The sequence below is a fragment of the Falco cherrug genome, chromosome 3, assembly GCF_023634085.1.
Source record: "Falco cherrug isolate bFalChe1 chromosome 3, bFalChe1.pri, whole genome shotgun sequence".
In the NCBI taxonomy this organism is placed as follows: domain Eukaryota; kingdom Metazoa; phylum Chordata; class Aves; order Falconiformes; family Falconidae; genus Falco; species Falco cherrug.
Genome location: NC_073699.1, coordinates 112,857,072 through 112,871,240, shown reverse-complemented (window position 1 = coordinate 112,871,240; position 14,169 = coordinate 112,857,072). Strand labels below are relative to the sequence as shown.

Genomic DNA, 14,169 nt, shown 5'->3' with positions numbered 1-14,169 from the left:
CCATGCCACAGATTAAACATGATCCAGTGGCTGTCAGGTTCCAGCTCAGCTCTTCACCTACCAGGTTTGCTGACTACCAGGACTGAGGTCAGCATGTGCTATTCTCAGGTTCCTCCAGGCTGGAAAAAGGTATCTGGTGCCTCTCCAGGCCTCCTGCCCCAGTTGATCCTAAGTCCATGTTCTCTCTCTTCCTGTAGATCCCAGCCGTGCATGACTTTGGACTCTTCATGTCGCTGATTGTGTCCTGCTGCTGGGTAGCTGTGCTCTTCACCATGCCAGCTGCTCTTGGAATATGGACCCTTTATGTGTCCCCACTAGAGAGCTCCTGCCAAACCAGGTGAGCCCTGGAGCCTCCTTGTGTGGGTGGGAAGTTGTTGCGGAACTCATGGCTGAGGCAGCATGGAAATCCCTGCCCTATCCTCTCAGTTATCCTCATCCCCCTCAGCTTGGCTTTGCCATTCCCTCTAACAAAAGGAAACTTAACTCCTGCTATTCCAGTTTGAAGGGCCAGGTCTCAGTCTCATTCCCCCGGTGTACACACAGGTGTCTCCCAGGAGCCAGATGTTGAATCCCATGGAGTATCGGAGCCATTTGCGTGGCTCAGAGCTGAACCTGCACTTGCTGCACAGCTGAATCCTCAAGCTGTGGAGACACAAGCCCTGCAAGGCACACAGATCAACGTTGCTTCTGCCTGTGAGCACAAGCAGGGCATGTAGATTTGTACTTGGAAGTCAGCACGTTTCCCCTTCCCTTGCTCTTTAGCAGTGCAGATGACCTGGCCTGATTTAATTCATTAGCAGGGAGATGAACTGCTGAAAACTCCCACCACTCAGCACCCAGTGTTCATGGCTCAGCCCTGCTCTGTGCATCCAGCCCAGCCTGCTACTGCTCTGCCATAGCAGCTCAGCCCCTGACCTCTCAGCACTTAGCAATGGAAATTGCTCATGGCAGTGCCTGTTGTCTTTCCAAGTAATTGGAGCAGACTGTTCCTGCTGTCCTTGTCACTGCAGGAGCCCACTGGTAACACTTTGCAGGGTATGTGGCTTAAAACTTATGCCTTTGTCTCCTTCCCTGCTCTGATCCAGCTGTAGTCAGAAGTGCACCAAAAAGAGTGCCTTGCACCTGGCTGAAGATCTCTTCATTGCCTCAGAGGTCACCTCCAGAGCAGGCAGAGAGACGCTTCCCTATCTTGATGATGACATCCCACTGCTCAGTGTGGAGGAGGAGCCCGGTATGTGCCTTGCTGTGTAGGGCCTTCAGGGGGACCACACTGCCCTGTTCATCCTGTCCCTGCCACTGGTCTGTGCCTCGGTTTCCCTATTTTTAATCTGGAGATGGTGCTGTTACAGGAGGTTGTAGGAGTCTGAACTCACTCACGGTTGTAAGTTGCTTTGAGATCTTCAGTGGGTGTTGATACATGCTCTCTAATTACTTTGCTAATCCTCTTGGGTCTGACCTGGATTGTACTTTCTGGCTGGAATCTCTGATTGTGACATGGATTTAGCCATGAAATACCTAATCCATAGCACCAGGACAGCTCGCCTTCGAGTAAAGTGTTTTCCCCTCTTCCCTGCCATTCAGAGCACTGAGTTTGGGAAGTAAGCGAGAGAACGCTTTGTTATTCTCCAGCATCACCTCCTCAGAGCATCTGCTCCATCATGGCAAGAAGAGGGCAGTGAGTTGCATGAGACCACATAAGCAATCTAGAAAAAGAGCCCAGAAATTCCCTATCTGTTGTTAGCAGGAGATAATCCTTCTAGCCTGACTGAAGACAAGGGGTGCTTACAGGGTCATGCTCTGTTGTACTTGGCTTTTAAAACTTGCTGGGATCTCTTCCTTTTAAAACCCCCCAACGGAAGTGGTCTGGGCAGCACGTAGCTTTCCGGCCTAGCAGCAGACTGGAGCTGGAGGCAAAGGGATCGATGGCTGAGAGCCCATCAATCCCACAGCAGTGCGCAGGCCCCCTCCCTGCAGAGCAGGCTCTGAGCTGCCTTTGATAGGCAGGCAACTAAGCTTTGGCACTGCTGCAAGAGCTGCCTCCTTAGTATGCCAGAGCCACATGCGATGGTAATGTATGGAAATAGCTCCTTCCCTTCCCTTGAGCGAACAGCAGGAGGCTTTTCTCCAGGGGCCCCTGGGCATCAGGTAACTTGTGAAGAAACAAAGCAGCTTGTTCCAGTTGGTGTCCAAGCACGGTTTGTGGGGCAGCTGCACAGCGTGCCAGGCACACTTTGACCCCTCTTCTTTCCCTAGGCTGCCGTGAGCTGGAGAAAAGAGATCAGATGGGAGCCAGGCTGCAGTCAGGAAGAGGTCAGCTGTCTGTAATTAGCTCTAAGGCATACTTAGTGGGACAGGGACAAATTTTGCTTGGCCTGAGAAGCATGCAGTGTCCCTGTGACATTATGGGCAGTCTTAGTGGGATTTGGCAGAGAAAGAATAGCCTGAAGCATAAGCTTTGGACTGAGCTATGGATTTAGAAGTGTAGCTGTCACATGTCAGTGATTTGACAAAGATGCTTCCTATGACATCCTGGGAAGTCACTGCCTCCACCTGGTTCTTACTCCATCTCTTTAGCTTGAGTGAGTTGTACAGCAACTTGCAGACAATGTTGTAAAGGAGAGCAGAAAGCTATGGGAGACACTCGTGATGCTGAGCACTGAGACTGCCTTTGATTTCTCTCTTTCTAGTCTCCCTGGAAATGGGGGATGTCCCCTTGGTATCTGTGATGCCAGAAAATCTGCAGCTTCCTGCAGAGAAGAGCAACCGGGGTCACTTGATAATTCATCTGCAGGAGCTGCTGGAACACTGGGTGCTGTGGTCTGCAGTGAAGAGCAGATGGGTGATTGTGGGTAAGTAAAGAGGGCAGTTTTCCTTCCCCATGGATTTTTAGAGGGTTTGACAGCATCTCAGTGAGTCCCCAAGCCTTGATTATTAGTGACAAGAGATTGAGAAAAGGGATATAGTGGATGGCTTCCAACTCTGTGGAAGAGCATCCTCAGAACAGTCGTGAGGAACTCTGAGACTTTTTCATCCCTCTCCTTTTGCTCAGATCTGAAATGGCAAGTCTGATGGGGTTTTCCAGGCATGGGGCTCATTACAAGTAAGCTCAGCTGCCAGCGTGCATCAGGGGCTGTTCCTTTTTCCTGTTGAAAATACCATCTCTCTGCTACACCTCTGCTGTCTATGTTGTAAGCGTGGGATGCATCTAGGGTTACACACACTTACCTGGGCTTCTCCTTGCAGGGCTCTTTCTCCTTGTTTTGCTCCTGTCCATATTCTTTGCTAGCCGCCTCCAGCCAGCCAGCCGTGCTCCAGTCTTGTTCCGGCCAGACACTAACATCCAGGTGCTGTTAGACCTGAAATACAACCTGAGTGCTGAAGGCATCTCCTGCATTACCTGCTCAGGTGAGAGCACTGGTCCCCAGACCACAGTGGGTACAGCCTGGCCTAAGCTCTGGGCCAGAGGAGCTGAAAGATGAGGTGGAGGCCGACATTGTTCAGGTATCCCCTTGGACATTGGATGGACCCCATCGAAGTGAGGCGTGCATTGGGAGTGGGGTGGTTGAGTTGCCTGTAGGAGTGGAGTATTTTGAAAAGTATTTCCTGCTTTAGCCAGGAACTGCCTGAGTGTTTCTGCTGGAGCAATTCTTTTATAGTCTGTGAAAACTGACTACTTTTACTCATAAGTGCTGGTCACATGCCAGTGACCGGCTAGGGGTCTGTGGTTCTTCCCTGCCTAGGGTTTGATGTTCAGTAGCAGGGTCCATGGTGTGCACAGGGCTGGTAGGTCTCTTGTCAGCCCAGTGGCTTTTTCCTTCCTGACTAACCTTGTGGGACAGGTTTGTTTCAGGAAAAGCCCCACAGTTTGCAGAACAACATCCGAACCTCCTTGGAAAAAAAGAAGAGGGGCTCAGGGTCACCTTGGGGAAGCAAAGGGAGCATAAGTGATACAGGGCAGCAAGGTAAGTGGGGCATGATGACTCTGACCGCATTTGGGGCCAGGGCCCGAGGATTCACTCGGTTAAAAATTTGTCGTAAGATCTCTGAATAGGTGATGGGGATAAATTCTCTTTGGACCCTGCTCCGCTGAACTGTGGTTTGGTGTTGGATGTAAGGGGCAATCCCCTTTCCCCTGAATGCCTACTGCTCTGTAGGACATGGTCCTGTGACCCAGGTGACAGTACAGTCAGGTGACAGATCTCTCTGGTCTGTGTACAGGCTAGGAGCTCAGAGCTCTTGCATCCCAGTCCTGTGTCACAACCTGGTTGGCAGGCCATGAGAAGAGTAAATGCAGCCTGCTTTGCAGGGGATTTTGAGGATGAAAGAGTTATCGGGCCAGGTCCTGAGATGACATGAATCAGTAAGCCATCGGGAATTACTGCAGCTCAGGATATATTTGTGAAAACCTTTGAAAGGTGTGCTGTGCTGCTGGAAGACAGAGGCGATCCCTGCTGCCCCAGGGGAGACAGCAGACCGGAAGAACCCTTCTTTGCTGCTGCCCCTATCTGTAGGATTTCCTGATTGAGAAGTCCCACTAGCCCTCATGTCCTCTGTTTTTTTTCAGATCTCCAGGGGACTGTCTATATCTCCAAGTCCAGAAGCAAAGGAAGGCCAGCCATCTACAGATTCTCGCTCAATGCCAGTGTCCCTGCCCCCTGGCAGATGGTGTCACCAGGAGACGGGGAGGTGCCTTCATTCCAGGTGAGTCAGTCCAGGGATGTTGGACCCCTCTATCAAGAGTGCAGCACTCAACAGGTGAGCACAAGAGCCTCCTCCTGTCTCTCCATGGGGTCCTAGGTAGCTCAGGGTGAAACTTGCAGAACAGTTCAGTAAGGTAGCTAACACAGAGGGCGTTGTGCCTGGCATCGTTCAAGATTATGCCTCGGAGTGCCACAATACTTACTCATTGCTGTTGTGATGTGACTGTCAGCAGTGGGAGCAGAAGTGTGGGTGTCAGTAGAGATCAGATGAGGCCTGGTGTCATCGGCTGTGCTCATCCTAGTAGAAACTGCTGCTGAGACGGCTGGATTCCCACTGCCACCTCCTGCCCAGCCACAGACAGGCGAGCAGGCCACACTGCTTGTGCATAGGCCACACTGGACACACACCCCCCTGGATGGACTCGCTTTCCGATGTCCTTCACCCTGGACAGAGCAGCCACCGTTCAGCCTAGGCCACAGAGCAGGGGGGTGGTGAGGGGCTCCATCACACGCTGGCTGACCCTGGGAAGAAGGCAGGCTGGGGGCTGGCTGGGCTTGCACCTGCAGTGCTCGTTCTGTGTGGCTGTGCCGGTGCTCAGGGAGGAGGGGAGTGTGTGATGCTAATGTGCAACAGGCTGCAACCCTGTGGAGTTAAGTGTCTGTTTTCATTAATCCGTTGCTTAGGTGTATAGAGTGCCTTTCGGTAACTTCACCAGGAAGCTGACAGCTTGTGTGTCCACAGTAGGGCTGCTTAAGCAGACGAGCCCCAGGAAGTGGATGATGACCACCTTGTCCTGTGACACCAAGAGAGGCTGGAAGTTCGACTTCAGTTTCTACGTGGCCGCCAAGGAGCAGCAGCGAACACGGTAAGCTTCCAAACCCCACTTGGGGCCAGGCAGCAAAACCAGCACAGCTGTGTGGCTGATACGGGATGCCTAATGCCCAGTGCCAGTCCTGCCCTCAGCTGGTGACATCCGTGGCCCTAGGACTTGCTTTGCTGCAAATGTGCCCTATCTTGGCAAAGCTATTTGCAGGCCCATAGTATCATTAACGTGCCAAAGGCTTGATGCGTGCAGGACTGTGACTGGGGGCTTCTTTGGGTGGCAAAAAGACATTGGTGATCTTGGTCTTGCCCTTACCCACCTGAACTCATGGGCTGAACAGGAAGCACAAAATATGCAATAGCTAGGGATCCAGGTCTGGAGTTGCTCGCCTTTTCCTTTCCTTCTGTCCCTGAGAATGTCTGTTTCCATGTAATGCTTTGGGCCCACCGTCTTTACTACCTCTGGTCCCCCATAACAAACTCTCCTTGCTCTACAGGAAACTGTATTTTGCCCAGTCGCACAAGCCCCCTTACCATGGCCGAGTGTGCGTAGCACCTCCTGGCTGTCTTCTCAGCTCTAGCCCAGATGGACCCACCAAAGGCATCCTCTATGTTCCCAGTGAGAAAGGTAAGCTGATGAGGACCTGTTCAGCCGCGTTTGGCTGTCAGGTCCAGAGAGTAAGATGTTTGGTTGGCTGGTTTTTTTGCTGCTACCTTCTGATGTAACCAACCTTTCTTCTGTGTTTGACAGCAGCACCCAAAGCAAAGCTGTCAGCCACTTCTGGATTTAATCCTTGCATGAACACAGGCTGCGGGAAGCCAGCGGTGCGGCCACTGGTGGACACAGGAGCCATGGTGTTTGTAGTGTTTGGGATCAGAGGTGTTAATCGCACGAGACGCCCGGACAACCACGTCATCGGGGACATGGTACACGCATTCTGACATGCTGGACTAGCATGCTTGGGGCTGATGAGTGAAGGACAGTCTCCCTGAATGGTGTTTAATTAATCCCCACAACCTAGGCAGTGTGGCCCAGCAGTCTAGACAGATGGAGTAGCAGAGATGTTAGCATTGTGACGAGCCAAAAGTAGATTTCTGGTTTAGCAAAGTCAAAAATAATGGAAATCAGGAAGCCCTTACTAAAATCACTTCAGACTTTTCAGAAAATCCCTTTCTGAGTGTAATATCCAACCTTCTAATTTTGAGTATAAATCTGGCTTTCTTGAGGATTTTAGAAGCAAACCCATCTTGAGCTCAGTGTGAAAATCTCACTACAAATGCAAGATCCAGGGAACTGATATTTTTCTATAATTGTTTATCTTGATATGAGATATTAACATGAAAAAATGCAAACCAATTACTCCAGGGAAAGGTTATTCAATGTGACTGTTCCAGGAACAGCTTACCTCCCGGGTCTGATACCTTGAGACATTCACAGCCTTTCCCCAGAAAAATTATGCTTAGCTCTAGTCACTTGGTAAATGCACTTCAGCTTTCTGCTGTCCTGGCTTCTGATTTGGGAGCTCTGTGCAGAACCAGCCTTTGTCTGTTTCCTCTGGAGGGGGCAGTGTGAAATACAGGCAGTGGAGTGGGCAGAAAGCTGGAGTGTCATGCTGGGCACTGCTAGGGATTCAGAGCTGCTCCTTGGGCAGACCCTGATGTTTTTGGGCACAGCATGGTGGCTATTCATTTATCAGTGCTTCTGTCATGCTGCCTGGCTTTTTTTTCTTCCTTTTTTTGGGGGTAGGAGGGACATGTGGCTTCTTCCTGGGGAGAGAGCTTAGCTTCTGCCTTGTGCCGGTTGCTGTGTGTATGCCTCACGTGTGGTGCTCTTATTGTTGTATCTCCTTGTGAAAGGGCAGCGTTATCTATGATGACAGCTTTGACCTCTTCAAAGAGATTGGCAACCTGTGCCGCCTCTGCAAAGCCATTGCCAGCAACACTGAGCTGGTGAAGCCAGGAGGGGCTCAGTGCCTGCCCTCTGGTAGGTAGGACTGATGCCACCCACAGAGTCCTTGGGGAGATCCTGGGTCCCTGGGTGGAGACTGGTTCTCACCCTCCAGCCTGAGGAGCGTGACTGCTGAGGGCTTTTAAACTTTCAGAGCTCAGCTTGATGGAGCAGGGAGAGGGGAGGGAGGTACCAGTCAATGATAGATGCAGGCAGTGCTGGGAGGAGAGGTGTTTCTCAGCAGTCAGCTCTCCCAACCTGGCTGCAGTACAGCTCTGCTCGTTGCCACCTGGCTTAAGTCACAGCACCCATCTCCGTGGGCCATTCACCTCATGCTTCCATGGGTTGTGCCAACGTTTTGGGGATGAGAAATACACAGTGAGTGTGACAGGAACATCAGGCTCCTGTTCTGCAGCTCTGCTTGCAGCAGTCTGTGATTGAGTTGGGGTCCTCAACAGCAAACCAGAAAGGGTGGCTGCTTCTTGCAACCTCCCTTTCTTCCCAAGGCAGCTTTACCCTTCTAGAACGTGCCCCTGGTCATGCTTTCTGGGAGATGGGAAAGAAATGGTCTCTTTAACTCCAAAGACACTGGGCATATTCTTTGGGATTTAATCCAGTAAAGATAAGAATGGAATTGTATCTGTTTTTTCCAGTTATGGATATTGCTTATGATACACTTGGGATCTTTGGACAAGTAAATATCTTCTTAGTAGCTCCTGAATAACCAGCAGATCACACCTGATCTCATTATGATGGGGCTACTCACTGCCCCTGTGGCTTCACATACCTAACCGGTGACAGACTGTCTCTTTCCAACTTCAGAGGTCACAGGGTTGTAGAGCTGAGTCTTGGAAGGCTTCAGGCCAAAAGCCAATCTCTTGCCTGGAGAAAATCCCTGCCAGGCGAGGCAGACAGCTTCTCTGCACTTGCTGTTTGTACTGCTTCCTGACAGCTGGGGACAAACAAACAGTGGTGGTAGTGTCCTGTCTAGTGCTATTGGCACAGAGTGCCCTTTCAAGCTAGCAGCAGCTGAGGGCTCTGGTGCTGAGACCTCAAGGGTTTTGGCAAGTCAAGAGTTGCAAGGGGAAGCAGCTGCTGACAAATGGGGCCTGCAACTTTCTCTTGGTTTTTTGGGTTGGTTTCCCCACCCACATCCCCTTGCTCCACTATGCTTCCTTTCCCTGTCCTGTTGTCCATCCCGTGCTCTTTCTTTCTCTCCAGGTTACAGCATCTCCTCCTTTCTGCAGATGTTGCACCCTGAGTGCAAGAACATCCCTGAGCCAAACCTGCTGCCTGGACAGCTCTCTCATGGGGCAGTGGGGGTGAAGGATGGGAAGGTGCAGTGGATCTCCATGGCATTTGAATCGGTGAGCACGTGGCATCGCCATCTATCCTTGTGACAGTCTCTTCTTGTGACTTCTGGGGGTTTAGCTCTGCTCTTTCTGCACTGGCCATTTGCACTTGCAGCTATAATTTAGTGTTTGCTAGTGTCTGTGCCATGTTGCAGGCAGATGCTCGCTCTCACAGGTTGCTAGAAATGGCTGCTTATGCCACAATTTGCTCTTACCGTGAGAGCTCAGGCAAAGAGCTGGTGGCAGATTTGCCCATCTGCCATCGCCAGTTCTGCCTGGTGATGCAGCTCCAGCTGGCTCATTCTGTCTCTTCCCATGCCATGCGTACCCTGCCTCAAGGAGCAGGACACAACAATAACATGTTCATCTTGTTACAGACGACCTACAAAGGGAAATCTTCCTTCCAGACTTATGCTGACTACCTGAAATGGGAGACATTCCTGCAGCAGCAACTCCAGCTCTTCCCCGAGGGCTCAGCTCTCCGGCACGGTTTCCAGACCTGTGAGCACTGGAAGCAGATCTTCATGGAGATTATAGGCAAGTGACTGCCATGTTTCTCTCCCTGAGGAGCCCATGCTCTCTGATACAGGCCCATCAGATGGGACAGGGTGTGTTGTGAAGAGGTGTTCTGCCTTCAGTCCCTTACCGTTGCTGTGCAAACTCCTAAGGCCTGTTTCTGCATCAAGCAGTGTATACTGTCAGAATCCTGGGCAGGGAAGTAGAGAAGGATCTCTGCCCTGCTGATGTGAGAGGCAAGAAGTTGATTGCCCGCTTTCCACTTCCATCCTCCCCTTCCCATCTCCCACAGTGTGTGCCTGCCTGCCTTGTTGTCAGCAGGGTCACGGTGCCTTTCTCATCCCAGCTGTCACCTTCCAGGAGTCAAATCAGCTGACTCTTTTCTTCCAGGAGTGCAGAGTGCCCTGTATGGTCTCGTCCTCTCGCTGGTTATTTGTGTGGCTGCAGTGGCGGTGTTCACCACTCACATCCTCCTCCTGCTGCCAGTGCTGCTCAGCATTTTAGGTAAAAATGCCAATTCCAGTGTGTCAAGCTTTTCCATTGTCTGAATTTGGTGGATTGTGGTATCTAGTGATCTGAACTGAATTGCTCTTACTCTATGTAAACTCTTCTGGCTTTCTAGGAGCCAGTCCTGATATACCTAGGTGAATGGGAGAAACTCTGAACAAATGCACAGGAACCTCATTGGGAAAGTAGATTTGTGTTTCTAATTCCCAGTGTGTTTTATCTACACAATCCCTTCTATTTGTTTAAATCAGGGTTTTAGCTACACAAATGCCATCCTTGCCTGTTACGTATAATAATGTGATTAAGTCCCACATGCTCTGAATAACAATTGCACTGCTTCCCAAGGAATCTGCACCACGGCTGCTGTTTCCAAGCAGTGGGAGACTTTAAAAGCTGAATATTTTAGCAGTTTTGTTAGTATTTGAAGCAAATTTGTAAATAGTTCCCTCTCCCTGGCTGGTGATTTGACGATATCGTGGTCTAAGTGTGTTGCTAAACTTCTCAGTTTAAAAATCAAATCTATCATTTTAAAACCACTTAGTCTCCCACACATGACTCTCAAAAAAACATCACTCTTGCCTTTAAGAAAGAGTGCTCATGTGTATCATGAGCTCAGCCTGTGTGTAACTCCAGCAAGCAAAAAAAAAAAAAAAAAAAAAAAAGCCCCTCTTTCCTGCAGTTCACGTGTGCACAGATGCATACTTGCCAGGCTTGGATTCATTTAGCAAGCATTAGTCTGGATTGGCATCCATCTGTCAGTTTGCCTAACATTTAGCTAGGTGCTTTACTGTCCTCAGCAGGTCTCGTTACTTTACTGAATGGTTCCTGTGGCAAGGGAAGGTGAGGGAAGTGTTTGCCTCTGGGCAGGAGTGGGGAGCATGTACAAGTTTCAGGCTGGCTAGGGTGAAGACCTGCAGGGTATGACCCCAAACTCCTCAATGGCTGACTTGCAGCAGAGTCCTTTAAATTTGCCTAATGTGACCCTCTTCACACAGGGGTGGTCTGCTTGGTGGTGACCATCATGTACTGGTCTGGCTGGGAAATGGGAGCCGTGGAAGCCATTTCGCTCTCCATCCTCGTTGGCTCCTCTGTCGATTACTGTGTGCACTTGGTGGAGGGCTACCTGCTGGCAGGGGAAAAACCTGCCACTACACCAGGCAGAGGTGAGCTTTTTTCCTCCTATAGCTTGGCATCTGTTCCCTTCATGCCCTCTGTGCCACTCAGCTGTGATGCAGGACCTAAGGCATGATGGGCAAGGGGGGTATGTGTCTTGCCACCCTCACAGCACGCCTGGGATGCTTGCTGCTCATCTAGCTGACTGCTCAGAGTGGTGTGAGCTTGTGTACCTGAGCATGGTAAACCCAGCTGAAGGTCTAACCCACATGGCTGTCCCTTTCTTACGGGCCACGGCTTTGTCTAAAGCACCCCTTTCCACGTCCCGGTGAAGGCAATCTTGTGCTGGAATGGCCCTACCCTCGTTCCGTAACCTCCGCAAATAGCTGTGCTGTGCTGGCCCTCGGGCCTTGTTAACATCTTTTGCCTCTCTGAGAAGATGGACGCCACAAAAGCTTGAGGATCTCTGACCCCAGGTATAGTGTCTGCATGCAATGCCTCTGGCTGATGTGGCTGAAAGGCGCCACAAAATCCAGCAGACTTTGCCTCTGCTGGGTTTTAACCTCACTGTTTGCCCAGCGTGCTCAGAGACTGCATGGACTGTCCGATCTGCACTCCCACAGCATCTTTGTCCTGGATCAGGACCCTATGAGCTAAGCCACCCTCTCAAAGGCCAAAATATTAGCGCAGCCCTGTGTTCTTGTCCCCACTCCCCCTTAACACTGCTGTCCCCTTCTGCCAGGACCCCACAGCCTGCCGCCAGTGGAGGACAGTTGAAGCGGTCCGTCACGTGGGTGTGGCAATTGTCTCGAGCGCCGTCACCACAGTGATTGCCACCGTCCCGCTGTTCTTCTGCATCATTGCCCCTTTCGCTAAGTTTGGGAAGATTGTGGCCCTCAACACAGGAGTCTCCATCCTGTACACACTAACTGTGAGCACGGCCCTGCTGAGCATCATGGGGCCTGGCACCTTCACCCGCAGCAGGACTTCGTGCCTCAAGGCTGTGGGGGGGGTGCTCCTCGCTGGCCTGCTGGGTCTATGCATCTGCCTCGCCCTCCTGAAGAGTGGATTTAAGATCCCTCTCCCTAACGGGACAGCCCTGTAGACCCTATGCCGAGAGCCACATGCTCTGTCCCCTTGCTCCCTTTCTTTTTTTCTTTTTTTTTTTTAAAGGATATTTTTTGTAAGAAAAAAAAAGAGGAAAAAAATCCCCTTTTCCAGAAGTTTTTCAACTCCAGATGCACTTTATTTTCTAATGGGTTTTGCTCTAAACTTGTATTTATTTTCGGTAGTGATGGATGGACGATGGACAGTGAGGGCTGCCCAGGGAGTACCTCAGCCTGTGAGTAGGAGGGGAGGTGGTCTCCTCTCAATTTTCTTTATATTTTTCTTACTTTTTTTTTCCCCCTCTTTTCACACCCCCACCACCTCCACCCCCCCTTCCTTTTTTTTTTTTTTTTTTTTTTTTTAAATGAACAGAGCTTTCTGGAATCACAAAGCTAAAAGGGAAGTTGGGAACGCCATCCAGTCCCTTTCAGAACCCTTCCTTCTGTTCCTCCCCCTCCCCTTGGCCAGGGTCAGCACTGCGATAATGACTCTTGAGGTGATGTCCTACCCCCACGCCAAGCCTGTGCCTCGCTACCTGAGCCTTGAAAAACAGTAGTGAGCTGTTGGACAGACCTGGGAAATCGCATTATCCGGACCCCTTTGCCGTGCCCTGTACCCAAGCTAGACCAGCACTGAAATCAGTGCACAGGACAGGAGCTCTTATGGGTGTCATTGTGGGATCCAGATTAAAGATGCTGGGTGGCACAACCTGCAGTGACCTGCTTTCATCATTTGTGGAGGGTGTCAGGATGCGTGGCTTTCCCCTTCTTTCTGATGGGACAGCACACCTTCTGCTGGGATCTCTTGGGTCTGTGAACAGCCATCAGGAATGCAATCTGTGCCCTCAGCAGCCTGCCCTCCTCTCCCTCATCTCAGTAGTGAGGCCAAGACAGTATCAGAGCCCAGTCCCACCTCCTGCTCCTTGTGTGACCTCAGCAGTCACTGCCTCTACTCTTCCTGGTGGAGAGAAAACAGACAGCACTGAGGTTCCTGCAGAGCCTTTGGCCATGGCAGCCACTGGGGCCAGGTTGAGCCCATACCTCATGGCATGCATGGATAAACAGTGGTGCATCCTCTGTGGCAGCTTAGAGACACTTTCCATGGTAGAGATAAGAGGCCAGCAGAGCTTCAGCCTGTGGCTGCTGCCTGTGCAGAGCAGATGGTTTGCATTAAAGTAAAATGAAATGGCAAACTGGTGCCATTAACAAGTACATTTTGAGCATCACTGATTCTATCATATTTTTAAAGTTGAAATTGCTAAGCATCTCCATTGATATGCAGCGCATCTGGTCCTCTGCAGAAGGCAAGGGGTCAGGCCCACTGGGAGATGCATTAAACATTATTTACAGGGATGCCAATAGAGGGGGGTGGCCAGAAAGCAGCCCAGCTGCATTGGTTTGCAGGTACCGGCGCCCTGGTGACTTTGTGTTCTCTGTCTGGATTGACCCCCTTTTTAAGATGGAAATTCCAGGAAGCCCATCCCTATCAAGTTCTGGGGACAGTGCTGCTGAGACAGACCAGCAGCTGCTTCTGCTTGGCTCTGTGCATCCCTGTTCTGATCCCTGCCAGTCTTACACCATCACATCGTGTCACCCCTGTGAAACTGAATCAAATATTTATTCCTGAAGTAGGTTCCCCAAGGTGTCATGTCAGGGGCAACCCAGAGCAATCCTGCTGCAGGCAGTGAGGGTGGTCAGAGCATGAGCAGAACAGACCTGGTTTCTTCCTCACCATCCCATGGTGCAGCTGAGTTACCCTTTCTGCAAAGTGTTAAACATTCCTTGGCACCTACCTCTGATCTGCACCAGTTCCTTCACGATGGACCTTGTGCCCATGAACAAGTGGTTCTGGAAAGGGTGTTTTACTATCCTTAAGCCATGCTGCTTTGATGGCTGCTGTGCACAGTTCTGCCGCAACACTGTAAGCTATGCTTTTCCCTATGACTGTTTTACAGATTTAATAATTAGTGGTGCCCTGAGCACTCCTACATGGCAGTGATCATGGAGGGCAGTGTGCTGATGATATACAGCTCCATGAGACCCATGTGGGTGCTGCAGGGAAGAGCAAGGTAGCCCTTGTGCTGTTGCCAAGGATGCTCTGGCT

The 14,169-nt window shown here is 50.8% G+C and overlaps 1 protein-coding gene across 1 annotated transcript in view; it reads left to right on the top strand.

The window, feature by feature from the left end:
* The window catches only part of DISP3 (dispatched RND transporter family member 3), a 103,536-nt gene extending 91,236 nt beyond the window's left edge, over positions 1–12,300 (top strand). Inside the window, 16 exon segments of the mRNA XM_055704386.1 lie at positions 198–337; positions 1,086–1,231; positions 2,688–2,849; positions 3,244–3,405; positions 3,840–3,962; positions 4,565–4,701; positions 5,385–5,566; positions 6,021–6,151; positions 6,275–6,450; positions 7,381–7,507; positions 8,693–8,838; positions 9,201–9,360; positions 9,730–9,843; positions 10,842–10,984; positions 10,986–11,009; positions 11,702–12,300. Of these exon segments, the coding sequence (XP_055560361.1) occupies positions 198–337; positions 1,086–1,231; positions 2,688–2,849; positions 3,244–3,405; positions 3,840–3,962; positions 4,565–4,701; positions 5,385–5,566; positions 6,021–6,151; positions 6,275–6,450; positions 7,381–7,507; positions 8,693–8,838; positions 9,201–9,360; positions 9,730–9,843; positions 10,842–10,984; positions 10,986–11,009; positions 11,702–12,064 (2,436 nt within the window). The 3' untranslated portion in view covers positions 12,065–12,300.
* Positions 12,301–14,169: the final 1,869 nt, after the last annotated feature.